We start from the raw sequence: 22,525 nt of genomic DNA on the forward strand, positions 1-22,525 counted from the left end.
TGAAGTCAATTTTGCGGCATTATCATCGTTCTCGTGAAAACAAGGCTATGGCACAGCCTTGTTGTCACGCTTACATAAGGTAATGCTTCCCCAATCTCGAAGCCATCTGGCCTCCACCATGCACACCAAGTCAACCCTCATTGCATTCAATGCTCGATCTCAAGCCGGCCACAGGGAACGTCGCATTTCTTCAAGCGAAAAGGGCTAGTAGTGTAGAGATCTGTCTCCACCTGGAGGATCTCAGCCGAAGCGTTAATTGAGCAGTTGAATTCTATGTTGGATTCAACCGTCGCCGAAATACACGAAAGATGGACGCCACCATAAGCCAAATCCAAGACGTCTTCGAAGGACAGATTGTACGTCTCCTTCCATCGCCTCATCCGCTCCCTGTCATTTTCTTCCACTTCAATGATCGTATTGACTGATCTTTCTGAGCAGGACTTCCATGGCCAACGCCTCACCGAAACAATTTCCACTGCCGTTCTGACAGTTTCATCCGTACGGCTCTCTGTTCCCAATTTGCTCTTACGTAGCTTTATTGACAGTAGCGATCATTATCAGGTAATTGCCCTCATCATAGGATTCATCCAACAGGACATCTACATGACGATGTGGATTGGCCTGGCCGGCACGTTACTGGCAATGTTCCTTGTCGTCCCGCCGTGGCCGGTTTACAACCAGCATCCGCAGCCGTGGATTGGGTCGAAGATGAGACTGCCGCCGGGCGGGATTGTCGTTACGGGAAAATGATCCTCTCAAGCTTTTCTTGATATTTATGTCTACAGCATTCGATGGCGGATTCACAGGAAATGGTTCACAAACGGGTTTACAATCAGAGTGTCTGTTTGTCATTTGCCATGCCAATTCTAACAGAGAACTTGATACTTCATCGCGCGGCTTGATGATGCACTATCTGTTGCCATGCTCCTTCACTTCTTTTCAAGTTGCATCTCTCTGTCATTTTCTGATTCATGAAACATGTAAGATGGCTAGAAGCCTTCCGAATACGAGAGCCACAGAGTAGAGGTCTCAGGTCAGAGGACTCCGCCTACTTCATGTGAGTCCTGCATCAACGCACGGCCTCGGCCCTGGGTATGATTCAGGCACGGTACATGCTCGAAGTATTGGTCGTATCATCGTATGTTGAGCATCGTAGGTTATGGCTGGACAGAATGTCTTCCTGTGCTCTTGCCCCCAACCCTAACGACCATATTTCTGGAACTCCCAATCTCTATTGTCCAACGGGCACACTTGTCTTGTCTTCAGCCATCGCGAGATGCAGTGGAAGTGGAAGGCGTGCTATATCCTGGGTTAGTAGATTCCAGTATAGGTAGAGCGTTCTTTTACGTTGCAGATTCCCCAAGCGACGGTACATTCCTCTGTGGTAGCAGCACCTTGATTTGCTTGACATTCGATGCCTGCACCCAAATCAGCACAACTGCAACGGCTTGGATTTCCTTGAACACCTACAGAGATCCATGATGTGATTCCGACAAATGGCGCAGTTGTCAACAACGATATCCCAAGCCCACAGAGCGACGGCGTTCCACTACCATGCGTCAACATCATCCGTCCATGTGGCCTCCCTACGAACTAACCTTCTTGACTTCAAATCTCTTCTTGGTATCACCACCTTCTGTTGTGCTAGACTTGGAGGCTTTGGCAGGGGCCTTTGACTTGGCCTCTTCGGTTGCAGCGTTTGCGTCAGCCATTTCGACGTCGGCCATGTTGAGGGTATGTCACGATTGCTGTAGCCTTGTATGAGGAGGGTAATGCGGGGAGAATAAAGGTGCGGCGGTGGCTGCGGAGGTGATGATGTATGGTGAAGGGTCGGCTGGCGGATGGGGGAGAGGACTAGGGAAATCCTCAAGGTGTGCTTGGAAATATCAGAATCCAGGCAATCAGCCAGAACCGTAAGTGAATCTGATAGTGACAAGGCTGTAGAATAGTGGCTATTCTGAACAAAGACAGTGGTGGCGTTGAGGACCGAGTGAATATGGCCGGCCTGCCAATCATCCGCCGCCGCCGCCTTTCGCCATTCTATTGAAAGCTGCGCCTTGTCCATCCCGTTGCCTGCGTCACTTAACACTCACAGATCGCCATCTTGCTTCTGCCCTTTCAGCCCACCTATCTATTCGACCACCCATCTACAAGCCTACTTTTATATCATATTACATTCCTGCTAGACGACCGCTCGTTCCTTGCGCTAGTCTCAGTACCCTCACATCTCTCTTAGAACATCTCTCACTTCAGACAATGAGCCCTACCATTTCCACCACTACCAAAGCCTCTACACAAACACGACGACAGTATCCAGACCGCTACGCTCTTCCTCATCGCAAACGTACAAGATAGACACAGAGTGACCTCAATATCATCTGGTCGGTTTCTGTTTCTCTGTTCGTTGACAGCACAATCTGAGCGTTCTGCATTTTCCATATCTGTCTTCAAGGTCCACGGGCTGCCGATTCATCAAGCCCGATAACATACAAGCACAATGTCTGCCGTCGAAATACCTCACCAATCCCATGCTCGATCCACTCGCCGATCTGGAAAGAAACATCACCAGAGCAACCCTCATGACGGCTTCGTTTCTGATTTTGGCGCATCCACTGAACACCAGCGCAACAACTCTTCCGCTAATGGCAATGCGACAAGAAACGCCGATAAAAGTCAGCCCAGAAAGAATTCGCAGGCACATAACAACGCATCTACCGGGAGGTCTGACAAAGCAAAAGCGACGCCTATGAAGCCAGCCGCGTATGCCGGAGCAACCTTTCAACAGTCACCAGCCGCATCAGCACTTCCTCTACCGAGTTTCTATTCCAAATCAATGCCTGCAACCGACTTACTCCCCACTCAGCTCAACGGCTATGCGACTGTGAACTCTCAAGCTGCGTCTAACCGGGTGGATGACTCGCCGAGCATGCGAGAGACGACTCCTTGTGACTTCCTCTTCGAAGCGGCTCGTCAAGCACGAGCAACTCCTAGAGGCGACACACCTGCAGCACGTGGCGGCAATTTATCTGCTCCAAATGGAAGTCCGGCTCCGAGGTCACCAGGCACTCGCGAGGGCGATTCTATGTTTCCTTTCGAACTTGACGGAGCATCGGCTGCCGGAGAGGATGGAGGCTCTTTCGCTACGCCATACAAAGAGCGTATCGAGGCTGTGAAATCTATTCGGTCGACATCATCTCCAGGAAAGGCTATGGACGAGAACCACCGCAAGGCGAAGACTGAAGCTTTGAAGAAGCTCCTCATGAAGTCAAGCGCCAATGAGAACAACATGAAGTCTGCATCTGATATGAACAACCCTTTCAATGCCAGAGCTCCAGCCCAGCAAGTTTCATACCCGGCTCAAGGGCCTTCCCTTGGGCGCCGTCCTTCCGGGTCAACAGCGACGTATACGCAAGAACAGTCTGGCTACAATCCTTCACCCATGCTCCAGCAGATGCCCTACCACTACCCACCTGCGCATATGCAAACGCCAAAGAGACCCAACTCTTCTCGGCTGAGGAACGTATACGGAGCGCAAAGCGAGCCAGAGTATGCTGAATTATCTTCCGACAGCGCCGTCACACCACCAATTTCGACACCACGAAAGCAAACTTTGCAACGTGCACAGCAATATAGCACTGGGCCAATCAGTCCGCCTTATCCGATGCAGCAGCAGCAGCAAATGCCAGCTCATCGTGCAAAGCCGAGTGCACAACAGCTGGAGGATGATCTGCGCCGAGTTTTGAAGCTGGATCTCACGACTAGGGGATGAGAACGTTTAAAGGTGATGGATGGATTTGAAGATTTTGGTTCGGTAAATGCATGTCTCCTTAACGACATGGTGATTGATGTTTGAAGGGAAGCATTGTGGACCAGGTTTGGAAATCTTAGAGATGAGAAAAGCAGAACAGGACATTCTTTTGAGACGGATCTCATTTGTTTTGATGTTGTCATGCTGGCTGGCTGGCCGGTCAATTTAATGAACTCTCTTTAATGCTACTAGTTTGATAATGTCACTCGCTTGAAAATGCTCAGGTCTACTTCTAATAACCGCATTCCCAGGGAATAGGCCAGACCACTCCGAATCATCCCATGTCTCTGACCCTCGAAAGAAGGTGGACATATTCGCTGCACCATGACTTTAGTGCTCAAGAATAATGCTTACAATGCTGGTATCCGGATTTGACCATATTGAGCCTGTGGGTTTCTCGCCCTGTCGCCGCGGCCGTGCAAGCCTGACAAGTCTTCGAGCTGCTTAAGACGTATTGAGCACATAGTGAAGGGTCGTTCGGAATGGAAAGGCCCAGATCAAGAGCATGCGGCTTCTGAGGGCACTGGACGAGAAGTCGATCTACTACCAGGCGTCCTTGTACTTGTTTGGCCCGATGTGATGGATTCTGGCACCTCCCAAAACTCACTCCTTTGTCTGTCCAAGTTACCAGTGGAAGATGACTTGTTCAGGAAGCCCAGTTGAGGCGTTAAGTCATATGTTGCTTGCAGAAACCATGCTCCTGTAATACGTGCTCTTGAAACTGCCCTCCGCGGGACACTCTCGAGTCTCGGTCGATGTTCACACTGATGATGCACGTTTTCGCATAGCTGCCGGTTCGGTATTGCTTTCTCTGATGCGCCGATGCTTTGGATCCCTGGGGATATCGTAGCCGCTCGAGAAGTAATGCCCACGCTATGCTATGTCGTCCTTCCAGACCGTGATTTCATCACAGCTCGAAAGGTTGTTTCGCCGCCTCGTGCATACGCTTTCTTTGTAGAAATTTTTGTCCGTCGTTTGCTCAATCGCTACTCGCGCAACCCCTGCATCCGCAATTCACACACTGAATGCCCGCCCCTGCTCCATCTCCTTCGCCATCTTCACGACGTAGCGAGGCTTTCGGCACGCGACAGATACACGTCCCTTGGAAGTTCGTCTCTTTGGTCTGGACACAGCGCAGACAGCACAACTTCTCGTACCCTTGCTTCTTCCACTTGGCGATCAAGTTGGCGTCGGCGTACCCGTTCTTGAGCAGCCAGTCGTACAGTTGCTTGGAGATGGCCTCGCGCTCGTAGTACAGATCGTACACGTAGCGGCTGCGGGCGTGACTGATTTGGAATATCGGCCAGGTCGTTTCGTGCTTCTTTTTGCCTTCGTGAGAGGCGTTCTGGGCGTCGCGCATCTTGTTGGCATACTCTAGGAGGGTGTCTTCGATGTCTTCGAAGCCTGCAGGTGGGGGCTTGCGGGAATTGCGGGAGCGGATGGGAGGCATTTCGAGGTCTGGAATAGTCGACAGTTACGGACGATATCTGAAGATGGTATCTTAGTATTGAGGGTGAGATAATGGCTGTGGAAAGGTTAACAAATCGAGGCGAATTCCAGGTGCAGAAGCCTGGAAAGTAGAGGCAAAAGAAAGGCTGGTGAGGCAAGGCTGCGGCGGAAATCCTTGCGGGGAAAATTTGGCTGGCCTGTAGAACAGCGTTCGCGTTGCAGTAAGAATGGCCAGACAGAAAGCGACGAAGTGAGAAATATTTTGTCAGCTATCGTTTCATACGCAAGTCTGAGCCAAATAGAAGCCGATAGCTAGTGAGTGGAAGAGACCATCGGAAATACATAGTATCTGGGTTGGCAATGTGTGCAAGGCTCTGAGAGTTCAGCCTTGTTATCCTAAAAGCGGCGGGCCTGATAGCGTGTGCAAATCGAATTGCGCAGCATTCTCGGAGGTCAACTTTTCGATGATTCTGCGCCTTCAGCTTGTTCGACATACGCCAGTCTCGCCCGTCGTCGTCACAATATCTATTGTACATAAACCTCGAATCAACTTCCCTCTCTACTAGAACCAAAGGATCAGCCGCCATGGACGACGAAATCAATATCAGTCAAGAGGACATCCAGCGCCTCAGCATGGCCGAGAAGCAGCAGTTGCAGATGTTCATCCAGACTGAAACCCAGAAGTCAAACATTCAGAAAAGTACGTTCGCCTTACCTTGGGGACTACGGATTATTGCTGACAGAGTCTGGTTTTAGCTGTACATGAATTGACCGAAACGTGCTTCAAGAAATGCATTGCCGGCTCAATATCTTCGGGCAAATTGGCCAGCAAAGAAGAGACATGCATGTCCAACTGTGTCAACAGGTTTATGGACTCGAATCTGGCGATGTTAAAGCATCTGGAACAACTGCGGGCGCAACAATAGAATCAACCTATTGAAGCGGCTTTGTATGAATATTCAATGCGGCAGGAGCAAGATGACAGAGGAGGAACAATCTGGATAGCAAAAAGCATGCGCTGGGAAGGACCTTATAGGGACTATGGTATCGTCCCAATGTTGTAACAACATCCCGTCACAGCAGATGGAAGTGGCAGCCTTTCAAATTATCAAGAAATTCTGCTCTTGAATGTTTTTATTTTCTTCTGAAGCATGCCTGGTTGATTCTTGATCGTAACCCGACTAGTTCTATGCCGAGCCTCGTACTTTTCTTTCCGCTGAATGAATCATGCTCCCATGATGCTTGATTCCGTAGACGTAAAAACCATAGAATCGCCCTCCGTCCATCGCCAGTCCCGACAGACTTCCCCCGTTACACGATCGACAGCTTCGTAGCAGCAATGTCCAAGGCATCAACATCCGACGTTAATCTGGCGAAGGCCTTCTTGGAGCCGTCCGGTCTGATCAGGGTGTTGATCTTGACGGTCTCGACATCGTACAACTTCTTCAAAGCCTCCTTGATCTGTCGCTTGTTGGCTTTGGTGTCAACAATGAAGACCAGCGTGTTGTTCTCCTCAATTTTCTTCATCGCGCTTTCGGTGTTCAAAGGGTGGATGAGGACTTTGTGGTGGTCAAGTCGGGTTTCGTGTGGGATAGACTTGCGGGGGTATTTAGGTGATCTCGACAGGACGAGGGTCTTTGGTCTGTGGAAGGTTGTTGACTTGCGGATCTTGCGAGCCTTCTGAGTGTGCACCTGAAACTGTGTTAGTTGTCGTTCTGGGACGGGACTCGCATCTTCGCAGACTTACGCCCTTGAGGCTGGCTTTCGCAGCCTGGTTGGCTTTGGCACTCGGCTTCTTTGGCTTGGAGCCTAAACGACAAAAAGTCAGCATGAGGTCTTTGGATTCCGCTCGTCAATGCAGAAGGTGAGCCCAAGACGAGTCCAGCAGACTGAAGGCGCAGTCATCCTCCGTCTTCAGTTCTTGCTGGGATCTGTCTCTTCCTCCTCCTCTCGGAAATGTATCCACGGGGTTTCTGTCGTACCTGAGGGCTTCTGGGTTGGTGGCGCCATTGCTGCTGTGTTTGCGCCTGGTAAAGACTGGGTGGTGAAATTGTCGTTAACGCTGATCGAATCTAAGATGTTGGCCGGAGTAACCATCAAAATTCAGTGTGCTGCAAGTCTTGGCGCCAAGGTACGGCGGAGCAGTTAGGCGTTTACTGCAATTTGGATGGAGACATGCTTCTCACGCTTCAGTAAACGTCCACAACTATCTTCACATTTCGAAAAGAATTCCACACAATTAAGTGCTATCTGGCTGCAAGGGGGGAACTACTTGCTACAGTGGGCAGCAACATGACTTCTTTATTAAGATAAATCTGCAAGCGCCTTGAGGCTTTGAGGGTTTCATTTGGACAAGGACAAAATGGATCCAAGTCACAACAAGAACCACCATGACCCGAAGCAAAATCTTCAACGGGAGGATGACGATGTGGATGCATTGCTGGCTTCACTAGAGGAAGAGGACGATTCTGCATATCGTGTCCAAAGGATGCAAGAATTGAAGGACGCACCAGCGGCTACCGGAACCACAGCCACCTTCGATACTCTCAAGAAGGACTATATCACATTGACGAGTGATGATGAGACACTCAATTTTACTACCGAGCATGATAGGGCTGTGGTTCATTTCTTCCATCCTGACTTTTCAAGATGCAACACTATGGACGATCATTGCCAAGTCATAGCAGACAAACATGCTGAATATGGCAATGCAGATGTTTCGTTCGCCCGGGTCGATGTCAAGAATTGTCCTTTTGTCGTGGAAAAACTGGGTGTGAGAGTTTTGCCATGTGTCATTGGCTTCGTGAAAGGCGTCGTCAAGGGCAGAATCACTGGATTCGAGGGATTGTGCTGGGACGGAAACGAGCGCAGCATGAATGTCACCAAAGCGGTCGAGGAGACCTTTGTCAGCTGGTCTGTCCTGCGGAAGAGGCTGCTTTTGGGCCACAGTGACGATAGTGGTGATGACGATGAGGTCAACGTGCGTGACAGAACGTCGACTCGACGTGGTATTTCTGGTCGCAAGCAGCAGGTTGAGGACGAGGACGATGATTGGGACTGATCGTGACCTGAGTATTCAAAGACGGGGTCGAGAAAGTTGTCAGTCCTGCAGAAGTGTAGCGAGGATTGACCAAGGGAAGCACCGTTAGACCGGAAGCATCAACGGAGGACGCGAACAGAGTTGGTTGAACCCACTGATCTGGTCGACGAACTTGCCATACACTCCACGCTCGATGACAGTATACACTGGCGCCACGAAAGACTGATATTCTCCTATATGCCATTCGGCAGTCGGCTTCGCCAATCCGACCCACATTGAGATCGGAAGGGGTTTCAAGGATTGATGGCCGACTACGCACTTCTTGAAGTCTGTGCGCAGGCGACAATAGCATAGAATGTGGTGGACGTCAGAGACAATACATCGTTGAGACCTGGTAGCTAGGTAATCAGGAGGTGAGAGTAGGAAAAACTACATGCATGTGCAAGGCCGGCGTTGTTGCAGATAGCGGAAATTATATTGGTGGCTTCCAGAAGAGCTGAAGGGGTGATCGGCCTGGACCCGAAAATGATTGACGCCTGTCAAGGGCTCGTAAAAGCCTCCGGAGCGCCTGGTAAGCCTCTGGTCTGTCTACGCTACGCCCACGCAGACGCCTGAAGTTCGGCTAGTAGGCTGCGCGTCTCTGTTCAAAGTGTCCCCTTTTTTCCGCCATTTCCCGTCTTACAAACTTTCTCCCAACACGCATTGCGACCTCCACTCTGCGCCCTGGCATTTTCCTTTCCATGCCGATTCCTGAATACCGTGGTCTTTGATTTCTCCTGAAATTGATCTCGTCTGCAGTGCCGAACAATCCAAGTCTCTCGTTTACGCTCCCTACTTGTCCGCTTTGCCCTTCCCGTATTGATCTTCCAGGCTGTTTCTCCTACACGACCGGACACCTAGACCATAAAAAAAGATGGCCGAAGAAGAGAAGAAGAGATTCCTCGAGGGAAACGAGATGGAACTGGGAGAGAAGCAGGGTCGAACGTTCAATAGCCCACCTCCGGCCTCGACACCTCGATACACACCACATCATTCGAACAACTGGCAAAATAACCCTATCCTCCCGGTTATCAGCTACTGCGCTTCGTCCATTTTGATGACCGTCACCAACAAGTACATCCTGTCCTTCCCAGATTATAACCTCAATTTCTTCTTGCTGGCTGTTCAGGTTTGTTCCGCGCCCTCCTCAACTTCCACACCCGCTGACATATGTCTAGGCCATTGTCTGCGTAGTGGCTATCCAATCCTGCAAGAGCGCCGGTATCATCACATACCGGGATTTCAAAGTTGATGAAGCAAAGAAATGTACGGGGCAACGGAACCAGCGAAGAGGAATTTGAATGCTGACCAACACAGGGTTTCCTATTTCCCTTCTCTTGATTGGCATGATCTACACCAGCACGAAGGCCCTCCGATTCCTCTCGATTCCCGTCTACACCATCTTCAAGAACTTGACCATCATCTTGATCGCTTATGGCGAAGTCCTATGGTTCGGCGGCTCTGTTTCGCGTATGGCCCTCCTCTCATTCGGCTTGATGGTCCTCAGCTCTATCATTGCCGCCTGGGCGGATATCAAACACGCATTGGAAGCACATGGCTCTGGGTCTTCATCCGCTCAACAGCTGGCTACTCTCAACGCAGGTTACATCTGGATGATGGTCAACTGCCTTTCCACTGCTGCTTATGTCTTGGGTATGCGTAAGCGCATCAAGCTCACCAACTTCAAGGATTTTGACAGTAAGTCCTGATGGGGATGCACGGTAAAAGAAATTTACTAACATTCGATAGCCATGTTCTACAACAACCTCCTGACGATCCCGATCTTGCTGGTTGCTTCATTCGTCATGGAAGACTGGTCTGCAATGAATCTGGCCAAGAACTTCCCAGTTGTTTCAAGAAACGCAATCATTGGCGCCATGATTTTCACCGGCCTGTCCTCGATCTTCATTTCCTACACGTCGGCATGGTGCGTCCGAGCGACTTCTTCGACAACGTACTCCATGGTGGGTGCGCTGAACAAACTGCCGATTGCCATATCTGGTCTGGTCTTCTTCGATGCACCCGTCACGCTCCCTAGTGTTTCGGCCATTTTCGTCGGCTTCGTCAGTGGTATGGTTTATGCTCTTGCCAAGGTCAGGGAATCATCGAAGCCAAAGACCGGCATTCTTCCTACCTCGAGTATCCCAATGAGTGCTAGCAGCCAGAGCAACCGAGACAGCTTGAAAGCCTAGTGAAAGAGGTTGGGGAATGGAGGATTCACGTCTCTCCTGCAAAGTCGGGTTGTTAGACGATGCAAGATGTTTCTAATGCATTGCGAGGCGTACGGAGGGGGTTGTTTGCGCTACGGGAAAAGCCTAAAACAATACTGGCTATAAGTGAGAGGGATCTCAACGAGAATACGGACTTCACTTCTCGACCTATCTAGATTCGTTAGACTTAAGGGTTTCGGTTGCTGTGTATTTCTATTAATGTGTGTACCTTTGACAATCGAATTAAAAAGATTAGCCGAGCTGCACGATTACTGCCACGAGTACGGAAGTATCCAAATAGTCCAACTGTTGACTAACCGTTTCAACAGATTTCTTCGGTCCTCAAACTTCGACTTTTTGCACTGGAGAATTTGACATGTGAAATAGCAACTCCCGGCAATTTAGATCTCGGCTGCATTGGCGCTATCGGACAAGGCTTGCATTAGTAGCAACCAGAAAAAAGGTGCCAATTCTTCTAACTTTGATCCTGACATCGCCAAAACAACAGCATCTCGTCTCAATAAATGGGCAAAGTCAAACGACAAGCCCAGAAACATTCAAACCATCATGATAATCTAAGAAAAGGAAAGGCGGCCGTAGTCCGGCGTCAGCATAGCCAGAAACCGCCCCAGCCAGCGAAGAAAGCGACTTCTCAAGCTGCCACAAATGGGACATCGCAAGGTCGACTGAATGTGCCTTTTACCAAGCATGACAATGTGCTGCTTGTAGGAGAAGGTATACTTTGATACTCTCCCGACGACTGCGTCTTGGTTCGTGGGTCGATCCAGATCACTGACAGGAAACAGGCGACTTTTCGTTCTCTTCGTCTCTGAGACTCCACCATAAAGTCAATCGGATCACGGCAACATGTTATGATTCAAAAGAGACACTCGAGAGCAAGTACCCGGACATCACGAAGAGAATAAGGCAGCTGGAACAATCTGATCGTGAGATTGCTGCAGCGTCACAATTGGAAGCCGTGTCCGATGATAACTTCAATGAAGATGCAGAGGCAGAGTGGAAAGGTTTCTCACCATCGCCGGCTTCCCCTGAACAGGAAGATGAGCCACAAGAAAATACATGGAGAAGACCACCAGTGAATGTCCTCTACGCTATCGACGCAACGAAACTTTCTTCAACGCACAAGAAACGTCTTGGACCCTACACCCCGTTCACCAAGATTGTCTTCAATTTCCCCCACGTCGGAGGCTTGAGTACAGACGTCAACAGGCAAGTCCGCTACAACCAGGAACTTCTCGTGGGGTTCTTCAAGGCTGCCAAGGGATTACTGTCGTCACCTAGTCGGCCTTCGAGACTAATCCAGTCGGAAGAATATGACGAAGACGACGACGTGTCAGAAGATGACTATAAGCGAAATCCAGGAGCTGTCAAAGGTCAGATCTTAGTTACATTGTTTGAGGGCGAGCCTTACACGCTGTGGAACATTCGCGATCTGGCCAGGCATTCTGGACTCAGGGTCGTGGAGAGCTTCAAGTTTCCCTGGTTGGCGTACCCGGGTTATCAGCATGCGAGGACGATAGGAGAGATCACCACGGGCAAAGACAGGAGTGAGGAAGGGAGACGAAAAGGGGCGTGGAGAGGAGAGGAGCGTGAGGCCAGGTGCTATGTGTTGGAAGACAAGAAATCGGAGGGGAATGTAAGAAGGTCAAGAAAGAGGAAGCAAGGAAGTGACGACGAGGACAGTGAGTAGAAAATGTCAAGTAGCAGAAGCCTTCTGCTTCCAAATCAAGCTTGGTATCTTCAAGTTCATGTTTTCCAGTCAAGCAAGCTGATACAACTCTCCAGGACCAACAAACGGAGGCACCCAGGCGACCATCTTCCCATATTCTGCCAAGGCTTTTTCCCCGAGCCTAAGGCTTGACTCTTTTTGCTCGATGCGTGTCCAAGTTCTCCACCAACCTCGCTCTCCACAGATCCTGATTCTTTTCTATCCTTCTCGTACCATCGCTGGCGACGCGCTTTCCCTCTTCCCTAGATCAATCTTGCATACTCACGATGTCCGAAGAAGCGCCTCGGAAGCGCTCGCGCTTTGATCAAACGGAGCCTGAGCCACGAAAACCCTCTCGGTTCGACCGCCGCTCTCGATCCCCGTCCGCCAGACATACAGAGTCCAGACGCAGTCGCAGTCCTCTGGACAAGGACCGTCCGAGCCCGGCAAGGGAGAAATCCGGCACTCCCCTCGATCCTGCTGCCGCCGCAGGTAATTTCTCCTCAAGTCCCTCGTTACGCTTTTAAAATGCTAATCACCAACAGCTGCGGCGGCTGCCAAAATCAACGCCGAATTGCAAGCTCGCAAAGGCATTCAGCATGTCGACGTGCCTCCAATTAGATCGGTGAGTCACATCTTTCTGCCTTGAATGCTACAACTGACGCGTCGATCCTCAGTCCTCCACACCAACTCCGGCTCCCAAGCCTACGACACCTTCCTCGGGTCAGAGCACTAGCAAAGTCGATGGAGAAATCTACGTTGCCGATGGAGATTACATCAAAGACGTTGAAATCAATGACCTCCGAAACAGGTACACCTTGACAAAAGGCTCAACGCAAAAAATGGTAAACAATCCCTGCGGTTGGTGTTGGTCTGGCATACTCTACACCCATCTGTTGCTCAACCTTGAGTCAGTGGATCGACTTGATGGTCAACACTTGCTCAGCTGTGGAGGCGAATCTCCAATCCCACAAGTGTCGCCATGCTAACATTGAATTTGTGATTCTAGATCAAAGATGAGACTGGAGCTGGTACGGTCCTTTACAATTCCATTAACGTGGAGAACCGCTTACCCAAGTTTAAGATGTCACAACTCGAGGCTCATACTATCCAGACAAAAGCATGGCTACCGCAGTGGTGAGTGAGCGTTGGTGCCAATTTGCATTCTCCACTGATGCATGCAGAATCCACCATTGTATCTTCACGTCACTAGCACTTCAAAAGCTGGCCTTGAGAAAGCCATTGCAAAAATCGAAGAGCTCATGCAACAGGAGCTTCCCAACCTCGTCGATGAAAGACGCTTCAAACGTAGAGAGCCTGAACAAGTCGAACGTGATGAGTTTGGAAGGGTATGCATCTCAACTTACAGACTAATCAATGACTTACTTTCGAACAGCGAAAATGGCCCGAGGAGCGGATTCCTCTCGATATGGAGAACATTCCTGGGTTCAACTTACGTGCACAGGTAGTTGGTCAAGGAGGCGCCTACGTCAAACATATTCAGCAAGAGACTGGTTGCCGCGTCCAAATCAAAGGACGCGGAAGCGGTTTCATGGAACATAGCACAGGCCAGGAAGCAGATGAACCGATGTATCTCCATGTTGCTGGACCCCAGCCGCAACAAGTCCAAAAGGCCAAAGAGCTCTGTGAAGACCTCCTAGTCAATGTGCGCCAGAACTACGAACACTTCAAGGCAAATCCGCCACCACAGAGAATGGAATCATATACCGATGGTTACGGAGCCGAGGCCAATCGTCATCATTATGGCGGAGGATATGGTAGAGACCGAGGCCGCGAAGACAGCTACTCACATGGCGCCAGTTACAATTCTCCATATGCCGCAACCCCAACGACACCGGCACCCGGAACGGCAGGCTCTCCTACAGACTACGCAGCACAGTGGGCTCAATATTATGCGAGCCAGCCCGGCGGTGATCCCTACGCCGCTTATGGTGGCTACCAGAACTACGTCGCCTACTACCAGTACTATCAACAGCAAGCCGCTGCCGGTCAGCAACAATCACCCGCTCCTCCACCTGCGACCGATTCAAGTGCGCCTCCACCGCCACCTCCGGCTTCAGACAATTCAAATGCGCCACCCCCACCACCCCCCTCTGGAGGCTATTCGGCTGTACCGCCACCTCCTGGATTGTGAGCATATCATGGTGCTATGAAGAGCTGACCTCGTCAGACATGCACGAATCTAGTGTCAGTGCGACTACTCATTCACTTGGACTTCTAGTGCTCTGTCACTCGGTTCAAGCAAAGCTTCATGCTAACTTGGATGCTGGCGGAATCGGTTTGTAACCTCGAAATTAGCGGCGGACCAATCATTGATTGGACAGGCAAAGTATTGCAAACAAAAGGATACTCGAGAGCTGATCGGTCAATAGGGGCCTGATCCATAATTTCATTCATGCTTGTGGTTTTTTTGACAGCTGACTCCAACCAGCGTAGTCGTGATCTCCTCCTTTCTAAAGCGACGTCTGGCGGCGAAGCTTTGTTGTTTCGTGGTTGAATGTCCTGGCGCGCTTAGATGGCAATGTAAGTGTTGTGATCGAACTTTGAACACTTCGTCCAGGTCGTTCCAGAGACGCGCAGCGAATTGCGAGCGGCCGACGCTTGAAATGGGCTGCTCATGGCAGTTCGAATGAGTGGGTCGTGCTTAGACAGACTCTTGCCACAAATCATGCTGTATTGACACATTGTGCCGCTGGTGGCCAATGTACAGAACGGCCGAGTCAGGCCTGATCATCCAAGGACAAATATAATGAGGCTGAGTGACTCAGAACCTGCAATGTCTAGAGCGCTTCAGGCGAGACGAGCCTCTGAGCTCAACAAGCAAGCGAGAAGCCACCCATGCTAATGACTGTACGGATCCGGGTGCGGATTGAAAGTCTGATATCACACCCTCAGTTGTTCTCACACTATATGAGCACTTTCATCAACGTGACTCTATGCTTTTCTACAAGAGTTACGGGGTACACAATGCTTTCTGGGGTGTCCCACTCGAATGAATGGCTTGCTTCTTTTCCTTGTCAATGGCCATCAGCTGTTCTCAAAACCATTGTCTGTTCCGGGCCCCGCATCTTCTTCCCCCAGACTCGCCCATTTGAGGTCTAGTGTCCACAAGCTTCCCACATCTCGGCATCCCGAGGCTCTCGCAACGGTGTTTGACAATCGACTTCGTCCCGTCAATCCCAAAGTAGTTGCCATCGCGAATGGGGACGGTACAATTTGTTGACTCGGCCATGTTCGATCCAGTAATTGTTGGCCGTACTGTCGCGTCTCATCTTTCCCGCTGGGTTTCCACCAAGCTCGTCGGTTCCCCTCCACAATTGTGCTGTGGCATTTAGCTTTAGAACTACAGAGTGGTTCCACTTCTGTTGTCGCGAGGCGGGCTTACAAGCACTGATATAAGTATATGGCGCCTGAAATGCCAGACTTTAGCAGAATCCCTTTCGTTTTGGTCTCTCCAGTGATATGAAATGCATTCAACACCAAGCTCTTGAAAGATGAGTGCCGACGCCGAAGAGCAACAGCGAGAGCAAGTCGAGACTACAGACGTGATCATCTGCGGCTGTGGTCCGACGGGTGCTATTCTCAGCGCCCTGTTGGGACGGAAATCCGTCAAGAACGTCGTGCTCGAGCGGGAGAAGGAGGTTGTGACGGATCCGCGAGGCATTGCGCTGGATGAAGATGGAATTCGACTTTTGCAGGAGATCGGCCTGTACGACAAAGTGCACGGCGAAATCGGAGAGTGTCTCGCACAGATCTACTTCACGTCCGGCAGGGAGGGGTTGATGACGAAGCCGTTCATGCACATGGACATGTCGACGACCGAAGGAGGTAGCGGTCATGTCGGCGGAATCTGCCACAAACAGCCTGTGATGGAGAAGTATATACGACAAGTTGCGAGGGGTTGTCCGAGTTCCGAGTTGAGACTGGGTTGTACGATTACGGAGATCGCTGAGGATAAGGACTCGGTGAGGGTCAAGTATATCGACGATAAGGGGGAGGAGAGGTGGTTGAGAGGCAAGTTCCTTGTTGGAGCGGATGGAAAGACCGGTTTTACGAGGAAGCGCTACTTGGAGCCGAAGGGTGTGGTGCTGGAGACTCTTTCTGGGTGAGTACTATTAACTCTCTGCCTGAACAAGGAGAGAGAGCGCGAGAGGATGAAGGTGGTTGATTGACGCGAAACAGGTACGAATACCAGGAGACGTGGGTCGCTGTGAATTATCATATGGATCTGCCGACGCCGGAGATGCATCCTGATTTCCCGCTGTGGAAATTGGGATATACGCCGCAGGATGTATACGATGCGTTCTTCCCTACGGGATTCAGATTCATCGGCAATCCGGACAGACCGTCGGTTTGTGGAACCTTCGGCCCGAGGAAAGAGAGGTTGTGGCGGTTCGAGTATGTCGTTGACATCCAGAAAGGAGAGGATCCAGTGGAGATGGCGACTTATGATAAGATGGCGGCCGTCATTTTCCCGTATCTAACGCACCCTGGAAAACGATATGGGTAAGCGTTCAAGTTGTTAGAACGCCTAGAATGAGGAGGTGTGCTAACATGTGGCATGGCAGGTTGAAAGACCCAGTGCAGTATCCCACGGATTGCATCCATGTCCTAAGGTCTAGGCCGTTCTCGTTCTCGGCCAGGAGTTGCAACAAGTGGTCAGTCGGAAGAGTGATGCTCTGCGGTGACGCCGCGCATGTTATGCCCCCCTGTAAGTTACTTGTACCTTAAGTGAACGGATCCTGGCACATTGACTGACGGTGATAGTTGGCGGACAAGGTATAGCCTCAGGCTTCCGTGACGCCGCTGGTATAGCGTGGAGACTTGGCCTAGCCTGCCGGTCTGGCTTCGACCAGAGTCACGAACGATTGTTCAATGGCTGGTGCCTCGAACGCAAACAACAGCTCGACCGATCAATTGCTGCGACCGTCGCGAATGGAGATCTTACTACGGCTAGGAGTCCGATCAAGATATTCTTCAGGGACTGGATACTTTGGTTCATGCAGCTGGTCCCGAGCTGGAGACACAAACTGAGGCTAGGCCCACGAGCTAATGGGATGGGAAGGTATAATTACACCGAGGGAATGGCGTTCTTGCCCGACCTCTTTGGCGGACGGCAGCTACCGCAGGTTTACTGTCAGGCTGTCGCTTCTGGTAAAGCTGCTGCAGCCGAGGTACAGTTTACTGACGATGTGATTTATCGTCCCGAGTCGAGCTCCTTTTTGAGACTGCTTGTTCTTGTGGACGATTTGGAGCAGGTGCAGAGGGCACGGGAAGAGTTGGAAAAGTTGAAGGTGGAGGATGTTTCGGCTGGGGAGGTGAAGATGGATGAGGTCTGTTATCTGGTGACATCGCCCGACTGTGAGGCTGGAAGGTCATCGGGGGCGATGATGGATGCGAAGCAAAGAGTCTATCGCTTGGCTACTGGTGATGAATTTCTGGCGTCGGGTCTGTGCAAGGATCGTCCGCCTCCCATAGGGTACGACATGTATCGGATCAAGAATGAGCTTGGAGGGAGGAGGTATGTTTTGGTGAGACCGGACAGATTCATGTTCGCGGCATGTTATTCGGGGGAGGAGTTGGTGAGTGCTTGTAGGAGAGTTTCAAAGGCGCTGTACGGGAAGGCAGAGGCAGAGGCAGATGGAGAGATTGGAATTAAGCTGTGAGGCCGGTCTGCGTCATATCGTTGGAAGGGTGTCGATGATTGTATCGTCACTATATTAGGATATTTCTACCTTGCTTTCTGGGTTTCATGCCTTGTAAAGCAATAAGAAGAAAGATAAAAAAGCCCAGCCCACTCCGATGCAGGTCTGGTAGCTGGTCTGAGCCCTTGGCCACTTCGCTCTGCGCTCGTCTGCTCCCCGGCAAGACCTCATATAGACTTATGCATCCCACGACACGAGTCGCACACACCAGACGAAAGCCTCGTCGACCTGGCGCTCAGCGACAACGTTCACAATTCAGCTCGACGTCTTGGTATGTGGTGACGAGGCGGGAGCAGTAGCGACGGCCAGGAGTGTTGCGGAAACAGCTTGCGTATTCTTTGCAATTGTGTCCACAGAGGAATCTGTAGATGAATCTTTCGCACATGTTGAGACAGTGTCTCGTGGGACAGTCGGTGTGTTCTCGGATCCAAAGGATATGGAATGAAGAAATCGGATCTATCTGTGGTGTCGAGATGAGTACCTGAATTGGGTCTTGTGAAATTTATGCTGAAGTGCTCACCTTCCTGCTCGATCAATTGGAAGTTGTGGATTTCTTTTCGGTGGTCATGCAAGTATTCGACTATGGAGTTTTGTCTCGGAGGAATGATGGTTCTCGTATGGCTCGTTCCGAATGTGTAGAAGCGCATATTTATACCCAGTCCAGTGATGGCACTGTCGTTTGTCGCTCATAGTGAAGTATGGCCACTGAGGTGGCATTCTCCTCACCCTGTCTACCTCAATCACCGTCCAATTGAGACGAATTGAGAAGGAGAGGAGGTATAGAGTGTCCTAGGGAACGTTCATAGCCATCGGATGGCAATATTCCCCTGAACATGAGCGTAGCAGAGGAGTAGCCATCATGATACCACAACGACGACGTCTGGGTGACGGTAACCAGAGCCTACAGATTATTGAGCAGGAGCATCATCAGCGAGCTGATAGCCTGGCGATGAAGTTCACTCGTCTCAGAGAGGTTCAGACGTAGTGTGCTGTTGAAGCCATACCAAATGAAGGTGTCGTGAGACACGGTGAATCTCGGCCTTTTTCAAGGCCGTGACCTTTTGGTAATTGTCGGGCGGTGAGTATTGATGGTATAGGAGTACCAGCGAGCCAGGTACGGCTGGGCACCGACTGGGCACCGACTGGGGTACACTAACTAGACTTTAGCGGGGAATCCCTGCCGCATTGCCCTTAAACTGCCTGGAGTTGCCTCAGTCACGCATCTCACCTCAACTTACTCCCCAGCATTTTGGTCTTCTCTTCAATCCATGCCATCTCAACAATTACAATTACTAGTACTGCAAAGAAATCGCTTCTGTCCGCGTTTGCGGACAGCCAACTTCACACCCTCCAGTACCCGCCGACACAGCCTTGAGTTGACTTCTAGCACCAGATCTGCCCTACACGTACGTGAAGAAGCATAACAATCTACTAGATTCGACATACTCGACTGCGCAAGGAGACAATGGCTGAAGAGATGCCCGAAATTGCCGGCCGGGCACGACAGTGTCCCTATTGTTCAAGGGAGTTCGTGAAGGCAGACCATTACCATCGCCATATCCGCTCCCATACCAAGGAGAAGCCATTTCGTTGTAACATCTGCCGCAAAGCTTACCCTCGCCAGTAAGTACTTATGCCACTTCTCAAACACTCAGTGGCAGGGTTGACCTCTTCTTATAGTGATACGCTTTTGCGCCACACCAGAACTCACCAGAAGGCCTCACAAAGGAAGGCCAGGACCAAAGAAGACGTCTCATCCAGCGATGGTCTTCAAGTCGCCTCTGCTAATTCCCCAGCTGAGTCCTGCCCGCCCGCTCCGTATACGTTCCTCCCATCGTACGCGGCGGTGCCGCCCGGGATGGAGAAACCTAGTAGCCCAACCTCCGGCTCTCTAAAGCAGACTACACAGACGAATTCGTACGATAAATCCGAGATCAATGTCGTCCCATTTTCAGTCGCGCTACAACGGGCATTATTCCCGGACCAGCCCATGTCAACCACCATGGGATTCCAAGGTACTACTAGTAACAATTACGGCTCCGACACCTTCCGGGACGTCGCGGGACAGGGCATACCATCAGTCTCCGCCACTGGCACAACCGAGGGTACATTCACCTCATACACTGGAGACGTCTACTCCCCTCTACATACCGAAGCATTTGCGAGTCAATCTGAGGGACTCAATCCTGTGAATTGGCTACTAGGGGACGACTTTGATCTGACGGCGTTTGACTTTGTCGAGAATGGGCTTACGCTGGAGGACAACCGCACTTTTACTCATCAAACTGAGGAACTCGGTCAGGATAACCGGCCAACGTCTAACGCACACACTCTACCACGGCTTCTCGACCTCAGACCCATCTGGTACACGCAGATCCGGAGTATAGACACTGAATACGGAGCAAGTTCAGGTTCTGTCACACCGAACAATGCAGGTAATCCTGTTGGCGACAGCATCGATGAAGTCTATCGTATGAACATGGCCAAGAGACTCCGCCTTCCCTTACGTGATGAGCCTTTGCCTTCAATTGATTTCCTGGTAAGGAGTTGATTCATCATTACAGTCATCCACGTCTAACTAGATTCAGAATCTATGCATTCATTTGTTCTTTACGAGATTCAACGTCACGCTCCCAATCATCCACAGCCCGACATTTCGTCCGACCAAGGACAACGCCCTACTTGTTCTTTCCATTTGCAGCGCTGGTAGTCTATCGCTCGGTTCAGATATGGCTGATAAGGCTGGATCTATGCTTTTCGAAAGAGTCAACAAGGCTGTGCTGGCTGCTCCTTGGGAACGAAATCACTCGCACAGACCCGAACAAGTTAGAAACATGATCAAGACCGCCATGATCGGACAGACGTTTGCGCTCCTTTCGGGCAATCCTTTTCATCTGATGACTGCCGCAGCTTACCTGGGCTCCTTGATAACTTTAGCCCGGCACAGCAGATTGTTTCATGACGCCCCAGCAATCAGCATCGATGAAGACCTGTCTCCCGAAGCGCTCGATGCGACTTGGCGAAGATGGGCCCGGGATGAAGAATTGAAACGGATAGCACTAGTCCTTTTCATTCATGATGCCGAAATTTCGGCCTTGTTCCACCACGATCCCATACTGCGTCACAACGCCACCTTCATTCCCACAGCCTCCTCTGCTGAGCTTTTCTCCGCTCCGACAGCTGTGGCGTGGGCTTCAAAGTACAAAGGCAAGCAAGCGGAGAGGCCCCGACAGACTGGTCAAGCTGTCCAGCCGCCTGATAACCCTTGCAGCAGGAAGTCCTCGCAACCATATAGCTCAAACATCTCCTGGTCATCCTCCTCTGCAATCCCCACGGGCCAAGATCATATGCTCAACGTATACACCAGACTGTCTGGGGTTGCCGCATCCATCTTCGAATGCCGTCACTTAGGGAGTCTGTCATCCGAACAGGCGAAACGATTTGAGTCTGATCTCATTACATGGTATACTTCCGTTCCAGCACCTTTCCGAGAGCTAGGAAATACATCGATGCAACCCGAGACTCCGTTCAGCATGTTACCCCTGTGGCACTATACGTTCATGACACTCACCACAGCCTTGGAAACTCTAGAGCTTGCTATTGGACGGGACGGTGCAGCTATGGCGCCATCCACAGGAGAATACGCGCTGTCATGGATCTCATCGCCAGACTCCAAGAGATGTCTGTTGCATGCCTTGCTGTTGCAGAATCTGGTGGCTTCGGTAAACATGGGATCCTTCTTCCCCATCCACACAGCACGGATACTATTCTCTGCAGCGGTCTGCTGGTATTGCTATATGTTGTATCTACCCTATACTTCGGCATCGGACCATGCATGGGTACTATCTGGATTGTCGGAGCTGTCTCTCGAAACGCTCCCCGAGATCAAGCTGCTGCGGGAAGGGGCTTTTATTTCAACAGTGGGGAGTTGCAATGATACCATATCCGACTTCAAACGGATCCTGATCGCCAACCCGGCGGAAATGAAGGCGAGCACTCTATGCGTGCTTGAGGGAATATTGCGACGGCTGGGTACGGGGGGCATCTCGAAAGTCTTTGCGGACATCGTTCAAGTGTTCATATCCGGGGAGATGGATAAAGTGACTGTGGACGCAGGAGCCACCAGAGACAACGTGTGAACTGCATAGGTGATCGGAAGACTATGCCATAGTACGGGTTCCCAATTTAGCGCTGAAGGGCCCTAGTCGCTTCGAATGTGAGTGTTGGTCTTGAAACTAGGAGGGCGAGGCTGAAGATGCTGTCACCGAGAAAGGAGCTGGCCGTGACCAAATCTCTGGATAATTACCAGTTTCAAGGGAAGAAAGCTTTTGAAAGGATTTCTTGGTGGAACATGGGGACAAGACGTGAGACTTGGTCTTCGACAAGATCCGTTCGGTCGATAGGAATTGCTTGGAACTTGTGCTCGAAAATTGTTCTCCAGCTGGAACGAGTCGATGAGGCTGACACTTTCATCCCGAAACGGTCTAGTCCTCCGGTTCTAGCATCACGTGCACCGCTCTCTTC

At 50.8% G+C, this 22,525-nt stretch overlaps 11 protein-coding genes across 11 annotated transcripts; 8 read left to right on the forward strand and 3 right to left on the reverse strand.

The window, feature by feature from the left end:
* Positions 1-821: 821 nt before the first annotated feature.
* On the reverse strand, positions 822-1,993 carry PV05_10255 (E3 ubiquitin-protein ligase RBX1). The gene is made up of 4 exons (XM_013456675.1): positions 1,599-1,993; positions 1,471-1,549; positions 1,348-1,418; positions 822-1,299 (listed from the first exon to the last, which is right to left on the reverse strand). The coding sequence occupies exons 1-4, from the start codon at positions 1,725-1,727 to the stop codon at positions 1,201-1,203; spliced, it is 378 nt and encodes a 125-aa protein (XP_013312129.1). The 5' UTR covers positions 1,728-1,993; the 3' UTR covers positions 822-1,200.
* A 95-nt stretch (positions 1,994-2,088) lies between these two features.
* On the forward strand, positions 2,089-4,029 carry PV05_10256 (uncharacterized protein). Its single transcript, XM_013456676.1, has one exon. The coding sequence runs from the start codon at positions 2,498-2,500 to the stop codon at positions 3,767-3,769; it is 1,272 nt and encodes a 423-aa protein (XP_013312130.1). The 5' UTR covers positions 2,089-2,497; the 3' UTR covers positions 3,770-4,029.
* Positions 3,959-5,591, reverse strand: PV05_10257 (uncharacterized protein). Its single transcript, XM_013456677.1, has one exon. The coding sequence runs from the start codon at positions 5,256-5,258 to the stop codon at positions 4,788-4,790; it is 471 nt and encodes a 156-aa protein (XP_013312131.1). The 5' UTR covers positions 5,259-5,591; the 3' UTR covers positions 3,959-4,787.
* Positions 5,592-5,727: 136 nt separating this feature from the next.
* Positions 5,728-6,386, forward strand: PV05_10258 (uncharacterized protein). The gene is made up of 2 exons (XM_013456678.1): positions 5,728-5,957; positions 6,014-6,386. The coding sequence occupies exons 1-2, from the start codon at positions 5,843-5,845 to the stop codon at positions 6,181-6,183; spliced, it is 285 nt and encodes a 94-aa protein (XP_013312132.1). The 5' UTR covers positions 5,728-5,842; the 3' UTR covers positions 6,184-6,386.
* Positions 6,307-7,319, reverse strand: PV05_10259 (uncharacterized protein). The gene is made up of 3 exons (XM_013456679.1): positions 7,240-7,319; positions 7,005-7,066; positions 6,307-6,949 (listed from the first exon to the last, which is right to left on the reverse strand). The coding sequence occupies exons 1-3, from the start codon at positions 7,265-7,267 to the stop codon at positions 6,569-6,571; spliced, it is 471 nt and encodes a 156-aa protein (XP_013312133.1). The 5' UTR covers positions 7,268-7,319; the 3' UTR covers positions 6,307-6,568.
* Positions 7,320-7,481: 162 nt separating this feature from the next.
* On the forward strand, positions 7,482-8,799 carry PV05_10260 (uncharacterized protein). The gene has a single exon (XM_013456680.1). It carries the CDS (start codon positions 7,620-7,622, stop codon positions 8,316-8,318), a length of 699 nt encoding a protein of 232 aa, XP_013312134.1. The 5' UTR covers positions 7,482-7,619; the 3' UTR covers positions 8,319-8,799.
* Positions 8,800-8,978: 179 nt separating this feature from the next.
* Positions 8,979-10,823, forward strand: PV05_10261 (GDP-mannose transporter). Its single transcript, XM_013456681.1, has 4 exons — positions 8,979-9,465; positions 9,515-9,602; positions 9,654-10,034; positions 10,086-10,823. Exons 1-4 carry the CDS (start codon positions 9,211-9,213, stop codon positions 10,526-10,528), a joined length of 1,167 nt encoding a protein of 388 aa, XP_013312135.1. The 5' UTR covers positions 8,979-9,210; the 3' UTR covers positions 10,529-10,823.
* Positions 10,824-10,938: 115 nt separating this feature from the next.
* Positions 10,939-12,296, forward strand: PV05_10262 (uncharacterized protein). The gene is made up of 2 exons (XM_013456682.1): positions 10,939-11,281; positions 11,353-12,296. The coding sequence occupies exons 1-2, from the start codon at positions 11,071-11,073 to the stop codon at positions 12,255-12,257; spliced, it is 1,116 nt and encodes a 371-aa protein (XP_013312136.1). The 5' UTR covers positions 10,939-11,070; the 3' UTR covers positions 12,258-12,296.
* Positions 12,297-12,470: 174 nt separating this feature from the next.
* PV05_10263 (uncharacterized protein) lies at positions 12,471-14,946 on the forward strand. Its single transcript, XM_013456683.1, has 7 exons — positions 12,471-12,767; positions 12,821-12,900; positions 12,953-13,120; positions 13,285-13,306; positions 13,360-13,412; positions 13,460-13,624; positions 13,672-14,946. The coding sequence occupies exons 1-7, from the start codon at positions 12,563-12,565 to the stop codon at positions 14,428-14,430; spliced, it is 1,452 nt and encodes a 483-aa protein (XP_013312137.1). The 5' UTR covers positions 12,471-12,562; the 3' UTR covers positions 14,431-14,946.
* Positions 14,947-15,467: 521 nt separating this feature from the next.
* On the forward strand, positions 15,468-18,089 carry PV05_10264 (uncharacterized protein). The gene is made up of 4 exons (XM_013456684.1): positions 15,468-16,401; positions 16,479-16,802; positions 16,865-17,007; positions 17,064-18,089. The coding sequence occupies exons 1-4, from the start codon at positions 15,791-15,793 to the stop codon at positions 17,960-17,962; spliced, it is 1,977 nt and encodes a 658-aa protein (XP_013312138.1). The 5' UTR covers positions 15,468-15,790; the 3' UTR covers positions 17,963-18,089.
* A 1,166-nt stretch (positions 18,090-19,255) lies between these two features.
* PV05_10265 (uncharacterized protein) lies at positions 19,256-22,431 on the forward strand. Its single transcript, XM_013456685.1, has 3 exons — positions 19,256-19,624; positions 19,682-20,540; positions 20,590-22,431. Exons 1-3 carry the CDS (start codon positions 19,467-19,469, stop codon positions 22,138-22,140), a joined length of 2,568 nt encoding a protein of 855 aa, XP_013312139.1. The 5' UTR covers positions 19,256-19,466; the 3' UTR covers positions 22,141-22,431.
* Positions 22,432-22,525: the final 94 nt, after the last annotated feature.

Source organism: Exophiala xenobiotica, assembly GCF_000835505.1.
Source record: "Exophiala xenobiotica strain CBS 118157 unplaced genomic scaffold supercont1.6, whole genome shotgun sequence".
NCBI lineage: Eukaryota > Fungi > Ascomycota > Eurotiomycetes > Chaetothyriales > Herpotrichiellaceae > Exophiala > Exophiala xenobiotica.

Excerpts from the sequence above, each read along its gene's own strand:
- PV05_10255 (XM_013456675.1), bottom strand. The coding sequence starts at position 1,727 with ATGGCCGACGTCGAAATGGCTGACGCAAACGCTGCAACCGAAGAGGCC. Across the intron at positions 1,550-1,598 it reads AGAGATTTGAAGTCAAGAAG|TGGAACGCCGTCGCTCTGTG; the intron begins GTTAGTTCGTAG and ends GACGCATGGTAG. Across the intron at positions 1,419-1,470 it reads GAATCACATCATGGATCTCT|GCATCGAATGTCAAGCAAAT; the intron begins GTAGGTGTTCAA and ends ATTTGGGTGCAG.
- PV05_10256 (XM_013456676.1), top strand. The coding sequence starts at position 2,498 with ATGTCTGCCGTCGAAATACCTCACCAATCCCATGCTCGATCCACTCGC.
- PV05_10257 (XM_013456677.1), bottom strand. The coding sequence starts at position 5,258 with ATGCCTCCCATCCGCTCCCGCAATTCCCGCAAGCCCCCACCTGCAGGC.
- PV05_10258 (XM_013456678.1), top strand. The coding sequence starts at position 5,843 with ATGGACGACGAAATCAATATCAGTCAAGAGGACATCCAGCGCCTCAGC. Across the intron at positions 5,958-6,013 it reads GAAGTCAAACATTCAGAAAA|CTGTACATGAATTGACCGAA; the intron begins GTACGTTCGCCT and ends GTCTGGTTTTAG.
- PV05_10259 (XM_013456679.1), bottom strand. The coding sequence starts at position 7,267 with ATGGCGCCACCAACCCAGAAGCCCTCAG. Across the intron at positions 7,067-7,239 it reads ACCAACCCAGAAGCCCTCAG|GCTCCAAGCCAAAGAAGCCG; the intron begins GTACGACAGAAA and ends TTTGTCGTTTAG. Across the intron at positions 6,950-7,004 it reads CGAAAGCCAGCCTCAAGGGC|GTGCACACTCAGAAGGCTCG; the intron begins GTAAGTCTGCGA and ends ACACAGTTTCAG.
- PV05_10260 (XM_013456680.1), top strand. The coding sequence starts at position 7,620 with ATGGATCCAAGTCACAACAAGAACCACCATGACCCGAAGCAAAATCTT.
- PV05_10261 (XM_013456681.1), top strand. The coding sequence starts at position 9,211 with ATGGCCGAAGAAGAGAAGAAGAGATTCCTCGAGGGAAACGAGATGGAA. Across the intron at positions 9,466-9,514 it reads TCTTCTTGCTGGCTGTTCAG|GCCATTGTCTGCGTAGTGGC; the intron begins GTTTGTTCCGCG and ends ACATATGTCTAG. Across the intron at positions 9,603-9,653 it reads AGTTGATGAAGCAAAGAAAT|GGTTTCCTATTTCCCTTCTC; the intron begins GTACGGGGCAAC and ends TGACCAACACAG.
- PV05_10262 (XM_013456682.1), top strand. The coding sequence starts at position 11,071 with ATGGGCAAAGTCAAACGACAAGCCCAGAAACATTCAAACCATCATGAT. Across the intron at positions 11,282-11,352 it reads TGTGCTGCTTGTAGGAGAAG|GCGACTTTTCGTTCTCTTCG; the intron begins GTATACTTTGAT and ends GACAGGAAACAG.
- PV05_10263 (XM_013456683.1), top strand. The coding sequence starts at position 12,563 with ATGTCCGAAGAAGCGCCTCGGAAGCGCTCGCGCTTTGATCAAACGGAG. Across the intron at positions 13,307-13,359 it reads CAAAGATGAGACTGGAGCTG|ATGTCACAACTCGAGGCTCA; the intron begins GTACGGTCCTTT and ends CCCAAGTTTAAG. Across the intron at positions 13,413-13,459 it reads AAAGCATGGCTACCGCAGTG|AATCCACCATTGTATCTTCA; the intron begins GTGAGTGAGCGT and ends TGATGCATGCAG.
- PV05_10264 (XM_013456684.1), top strand. The coding sequence starts at position 15,791 with ATGAGTGCCGACGCCGAAGAGCAACAGCGAGAGCAAGTCGAGACTACA. Across the intron at positions 16,402-16,478 it reads GTGCTGGAGACTCTTTCTGG|GTACGAATACCAGGAGACGT; the intron begins GTGAGTACTATT and ends GACGCGAAACAG. Across the intron at positions 17,008-17,063 it reads CGCGCATGTTATGCCCCCCT|TTGGCGGACAAGGTATAGCC; the intron begins GTAAGTTACTTG and ends TGACGGTGATAG.
- PV05_10265 (XM_013456685.1), top strand. The coding sequence starts at position 19,467 with ATGGCTGAAGAGATGCCCGAAATTGCCGGCCGGGCACGACAGTGTCCC. Across the intron at positions 19,625-19,681 it reads CGCAAAGCTTACCCTCGCCA|TGATACGCTTTTGCGCCACA; the intron begins GTAAGTACTTAT and ends CTCTTCTTATAG. Across the intron at positions 20,541-20,589 it reads TGCCTTCAATTGATTTCCTG|AATCTATGCATTCATTTGTT; the intron begins GTAAGGAGTTGA and ends AACTAGATTCAG.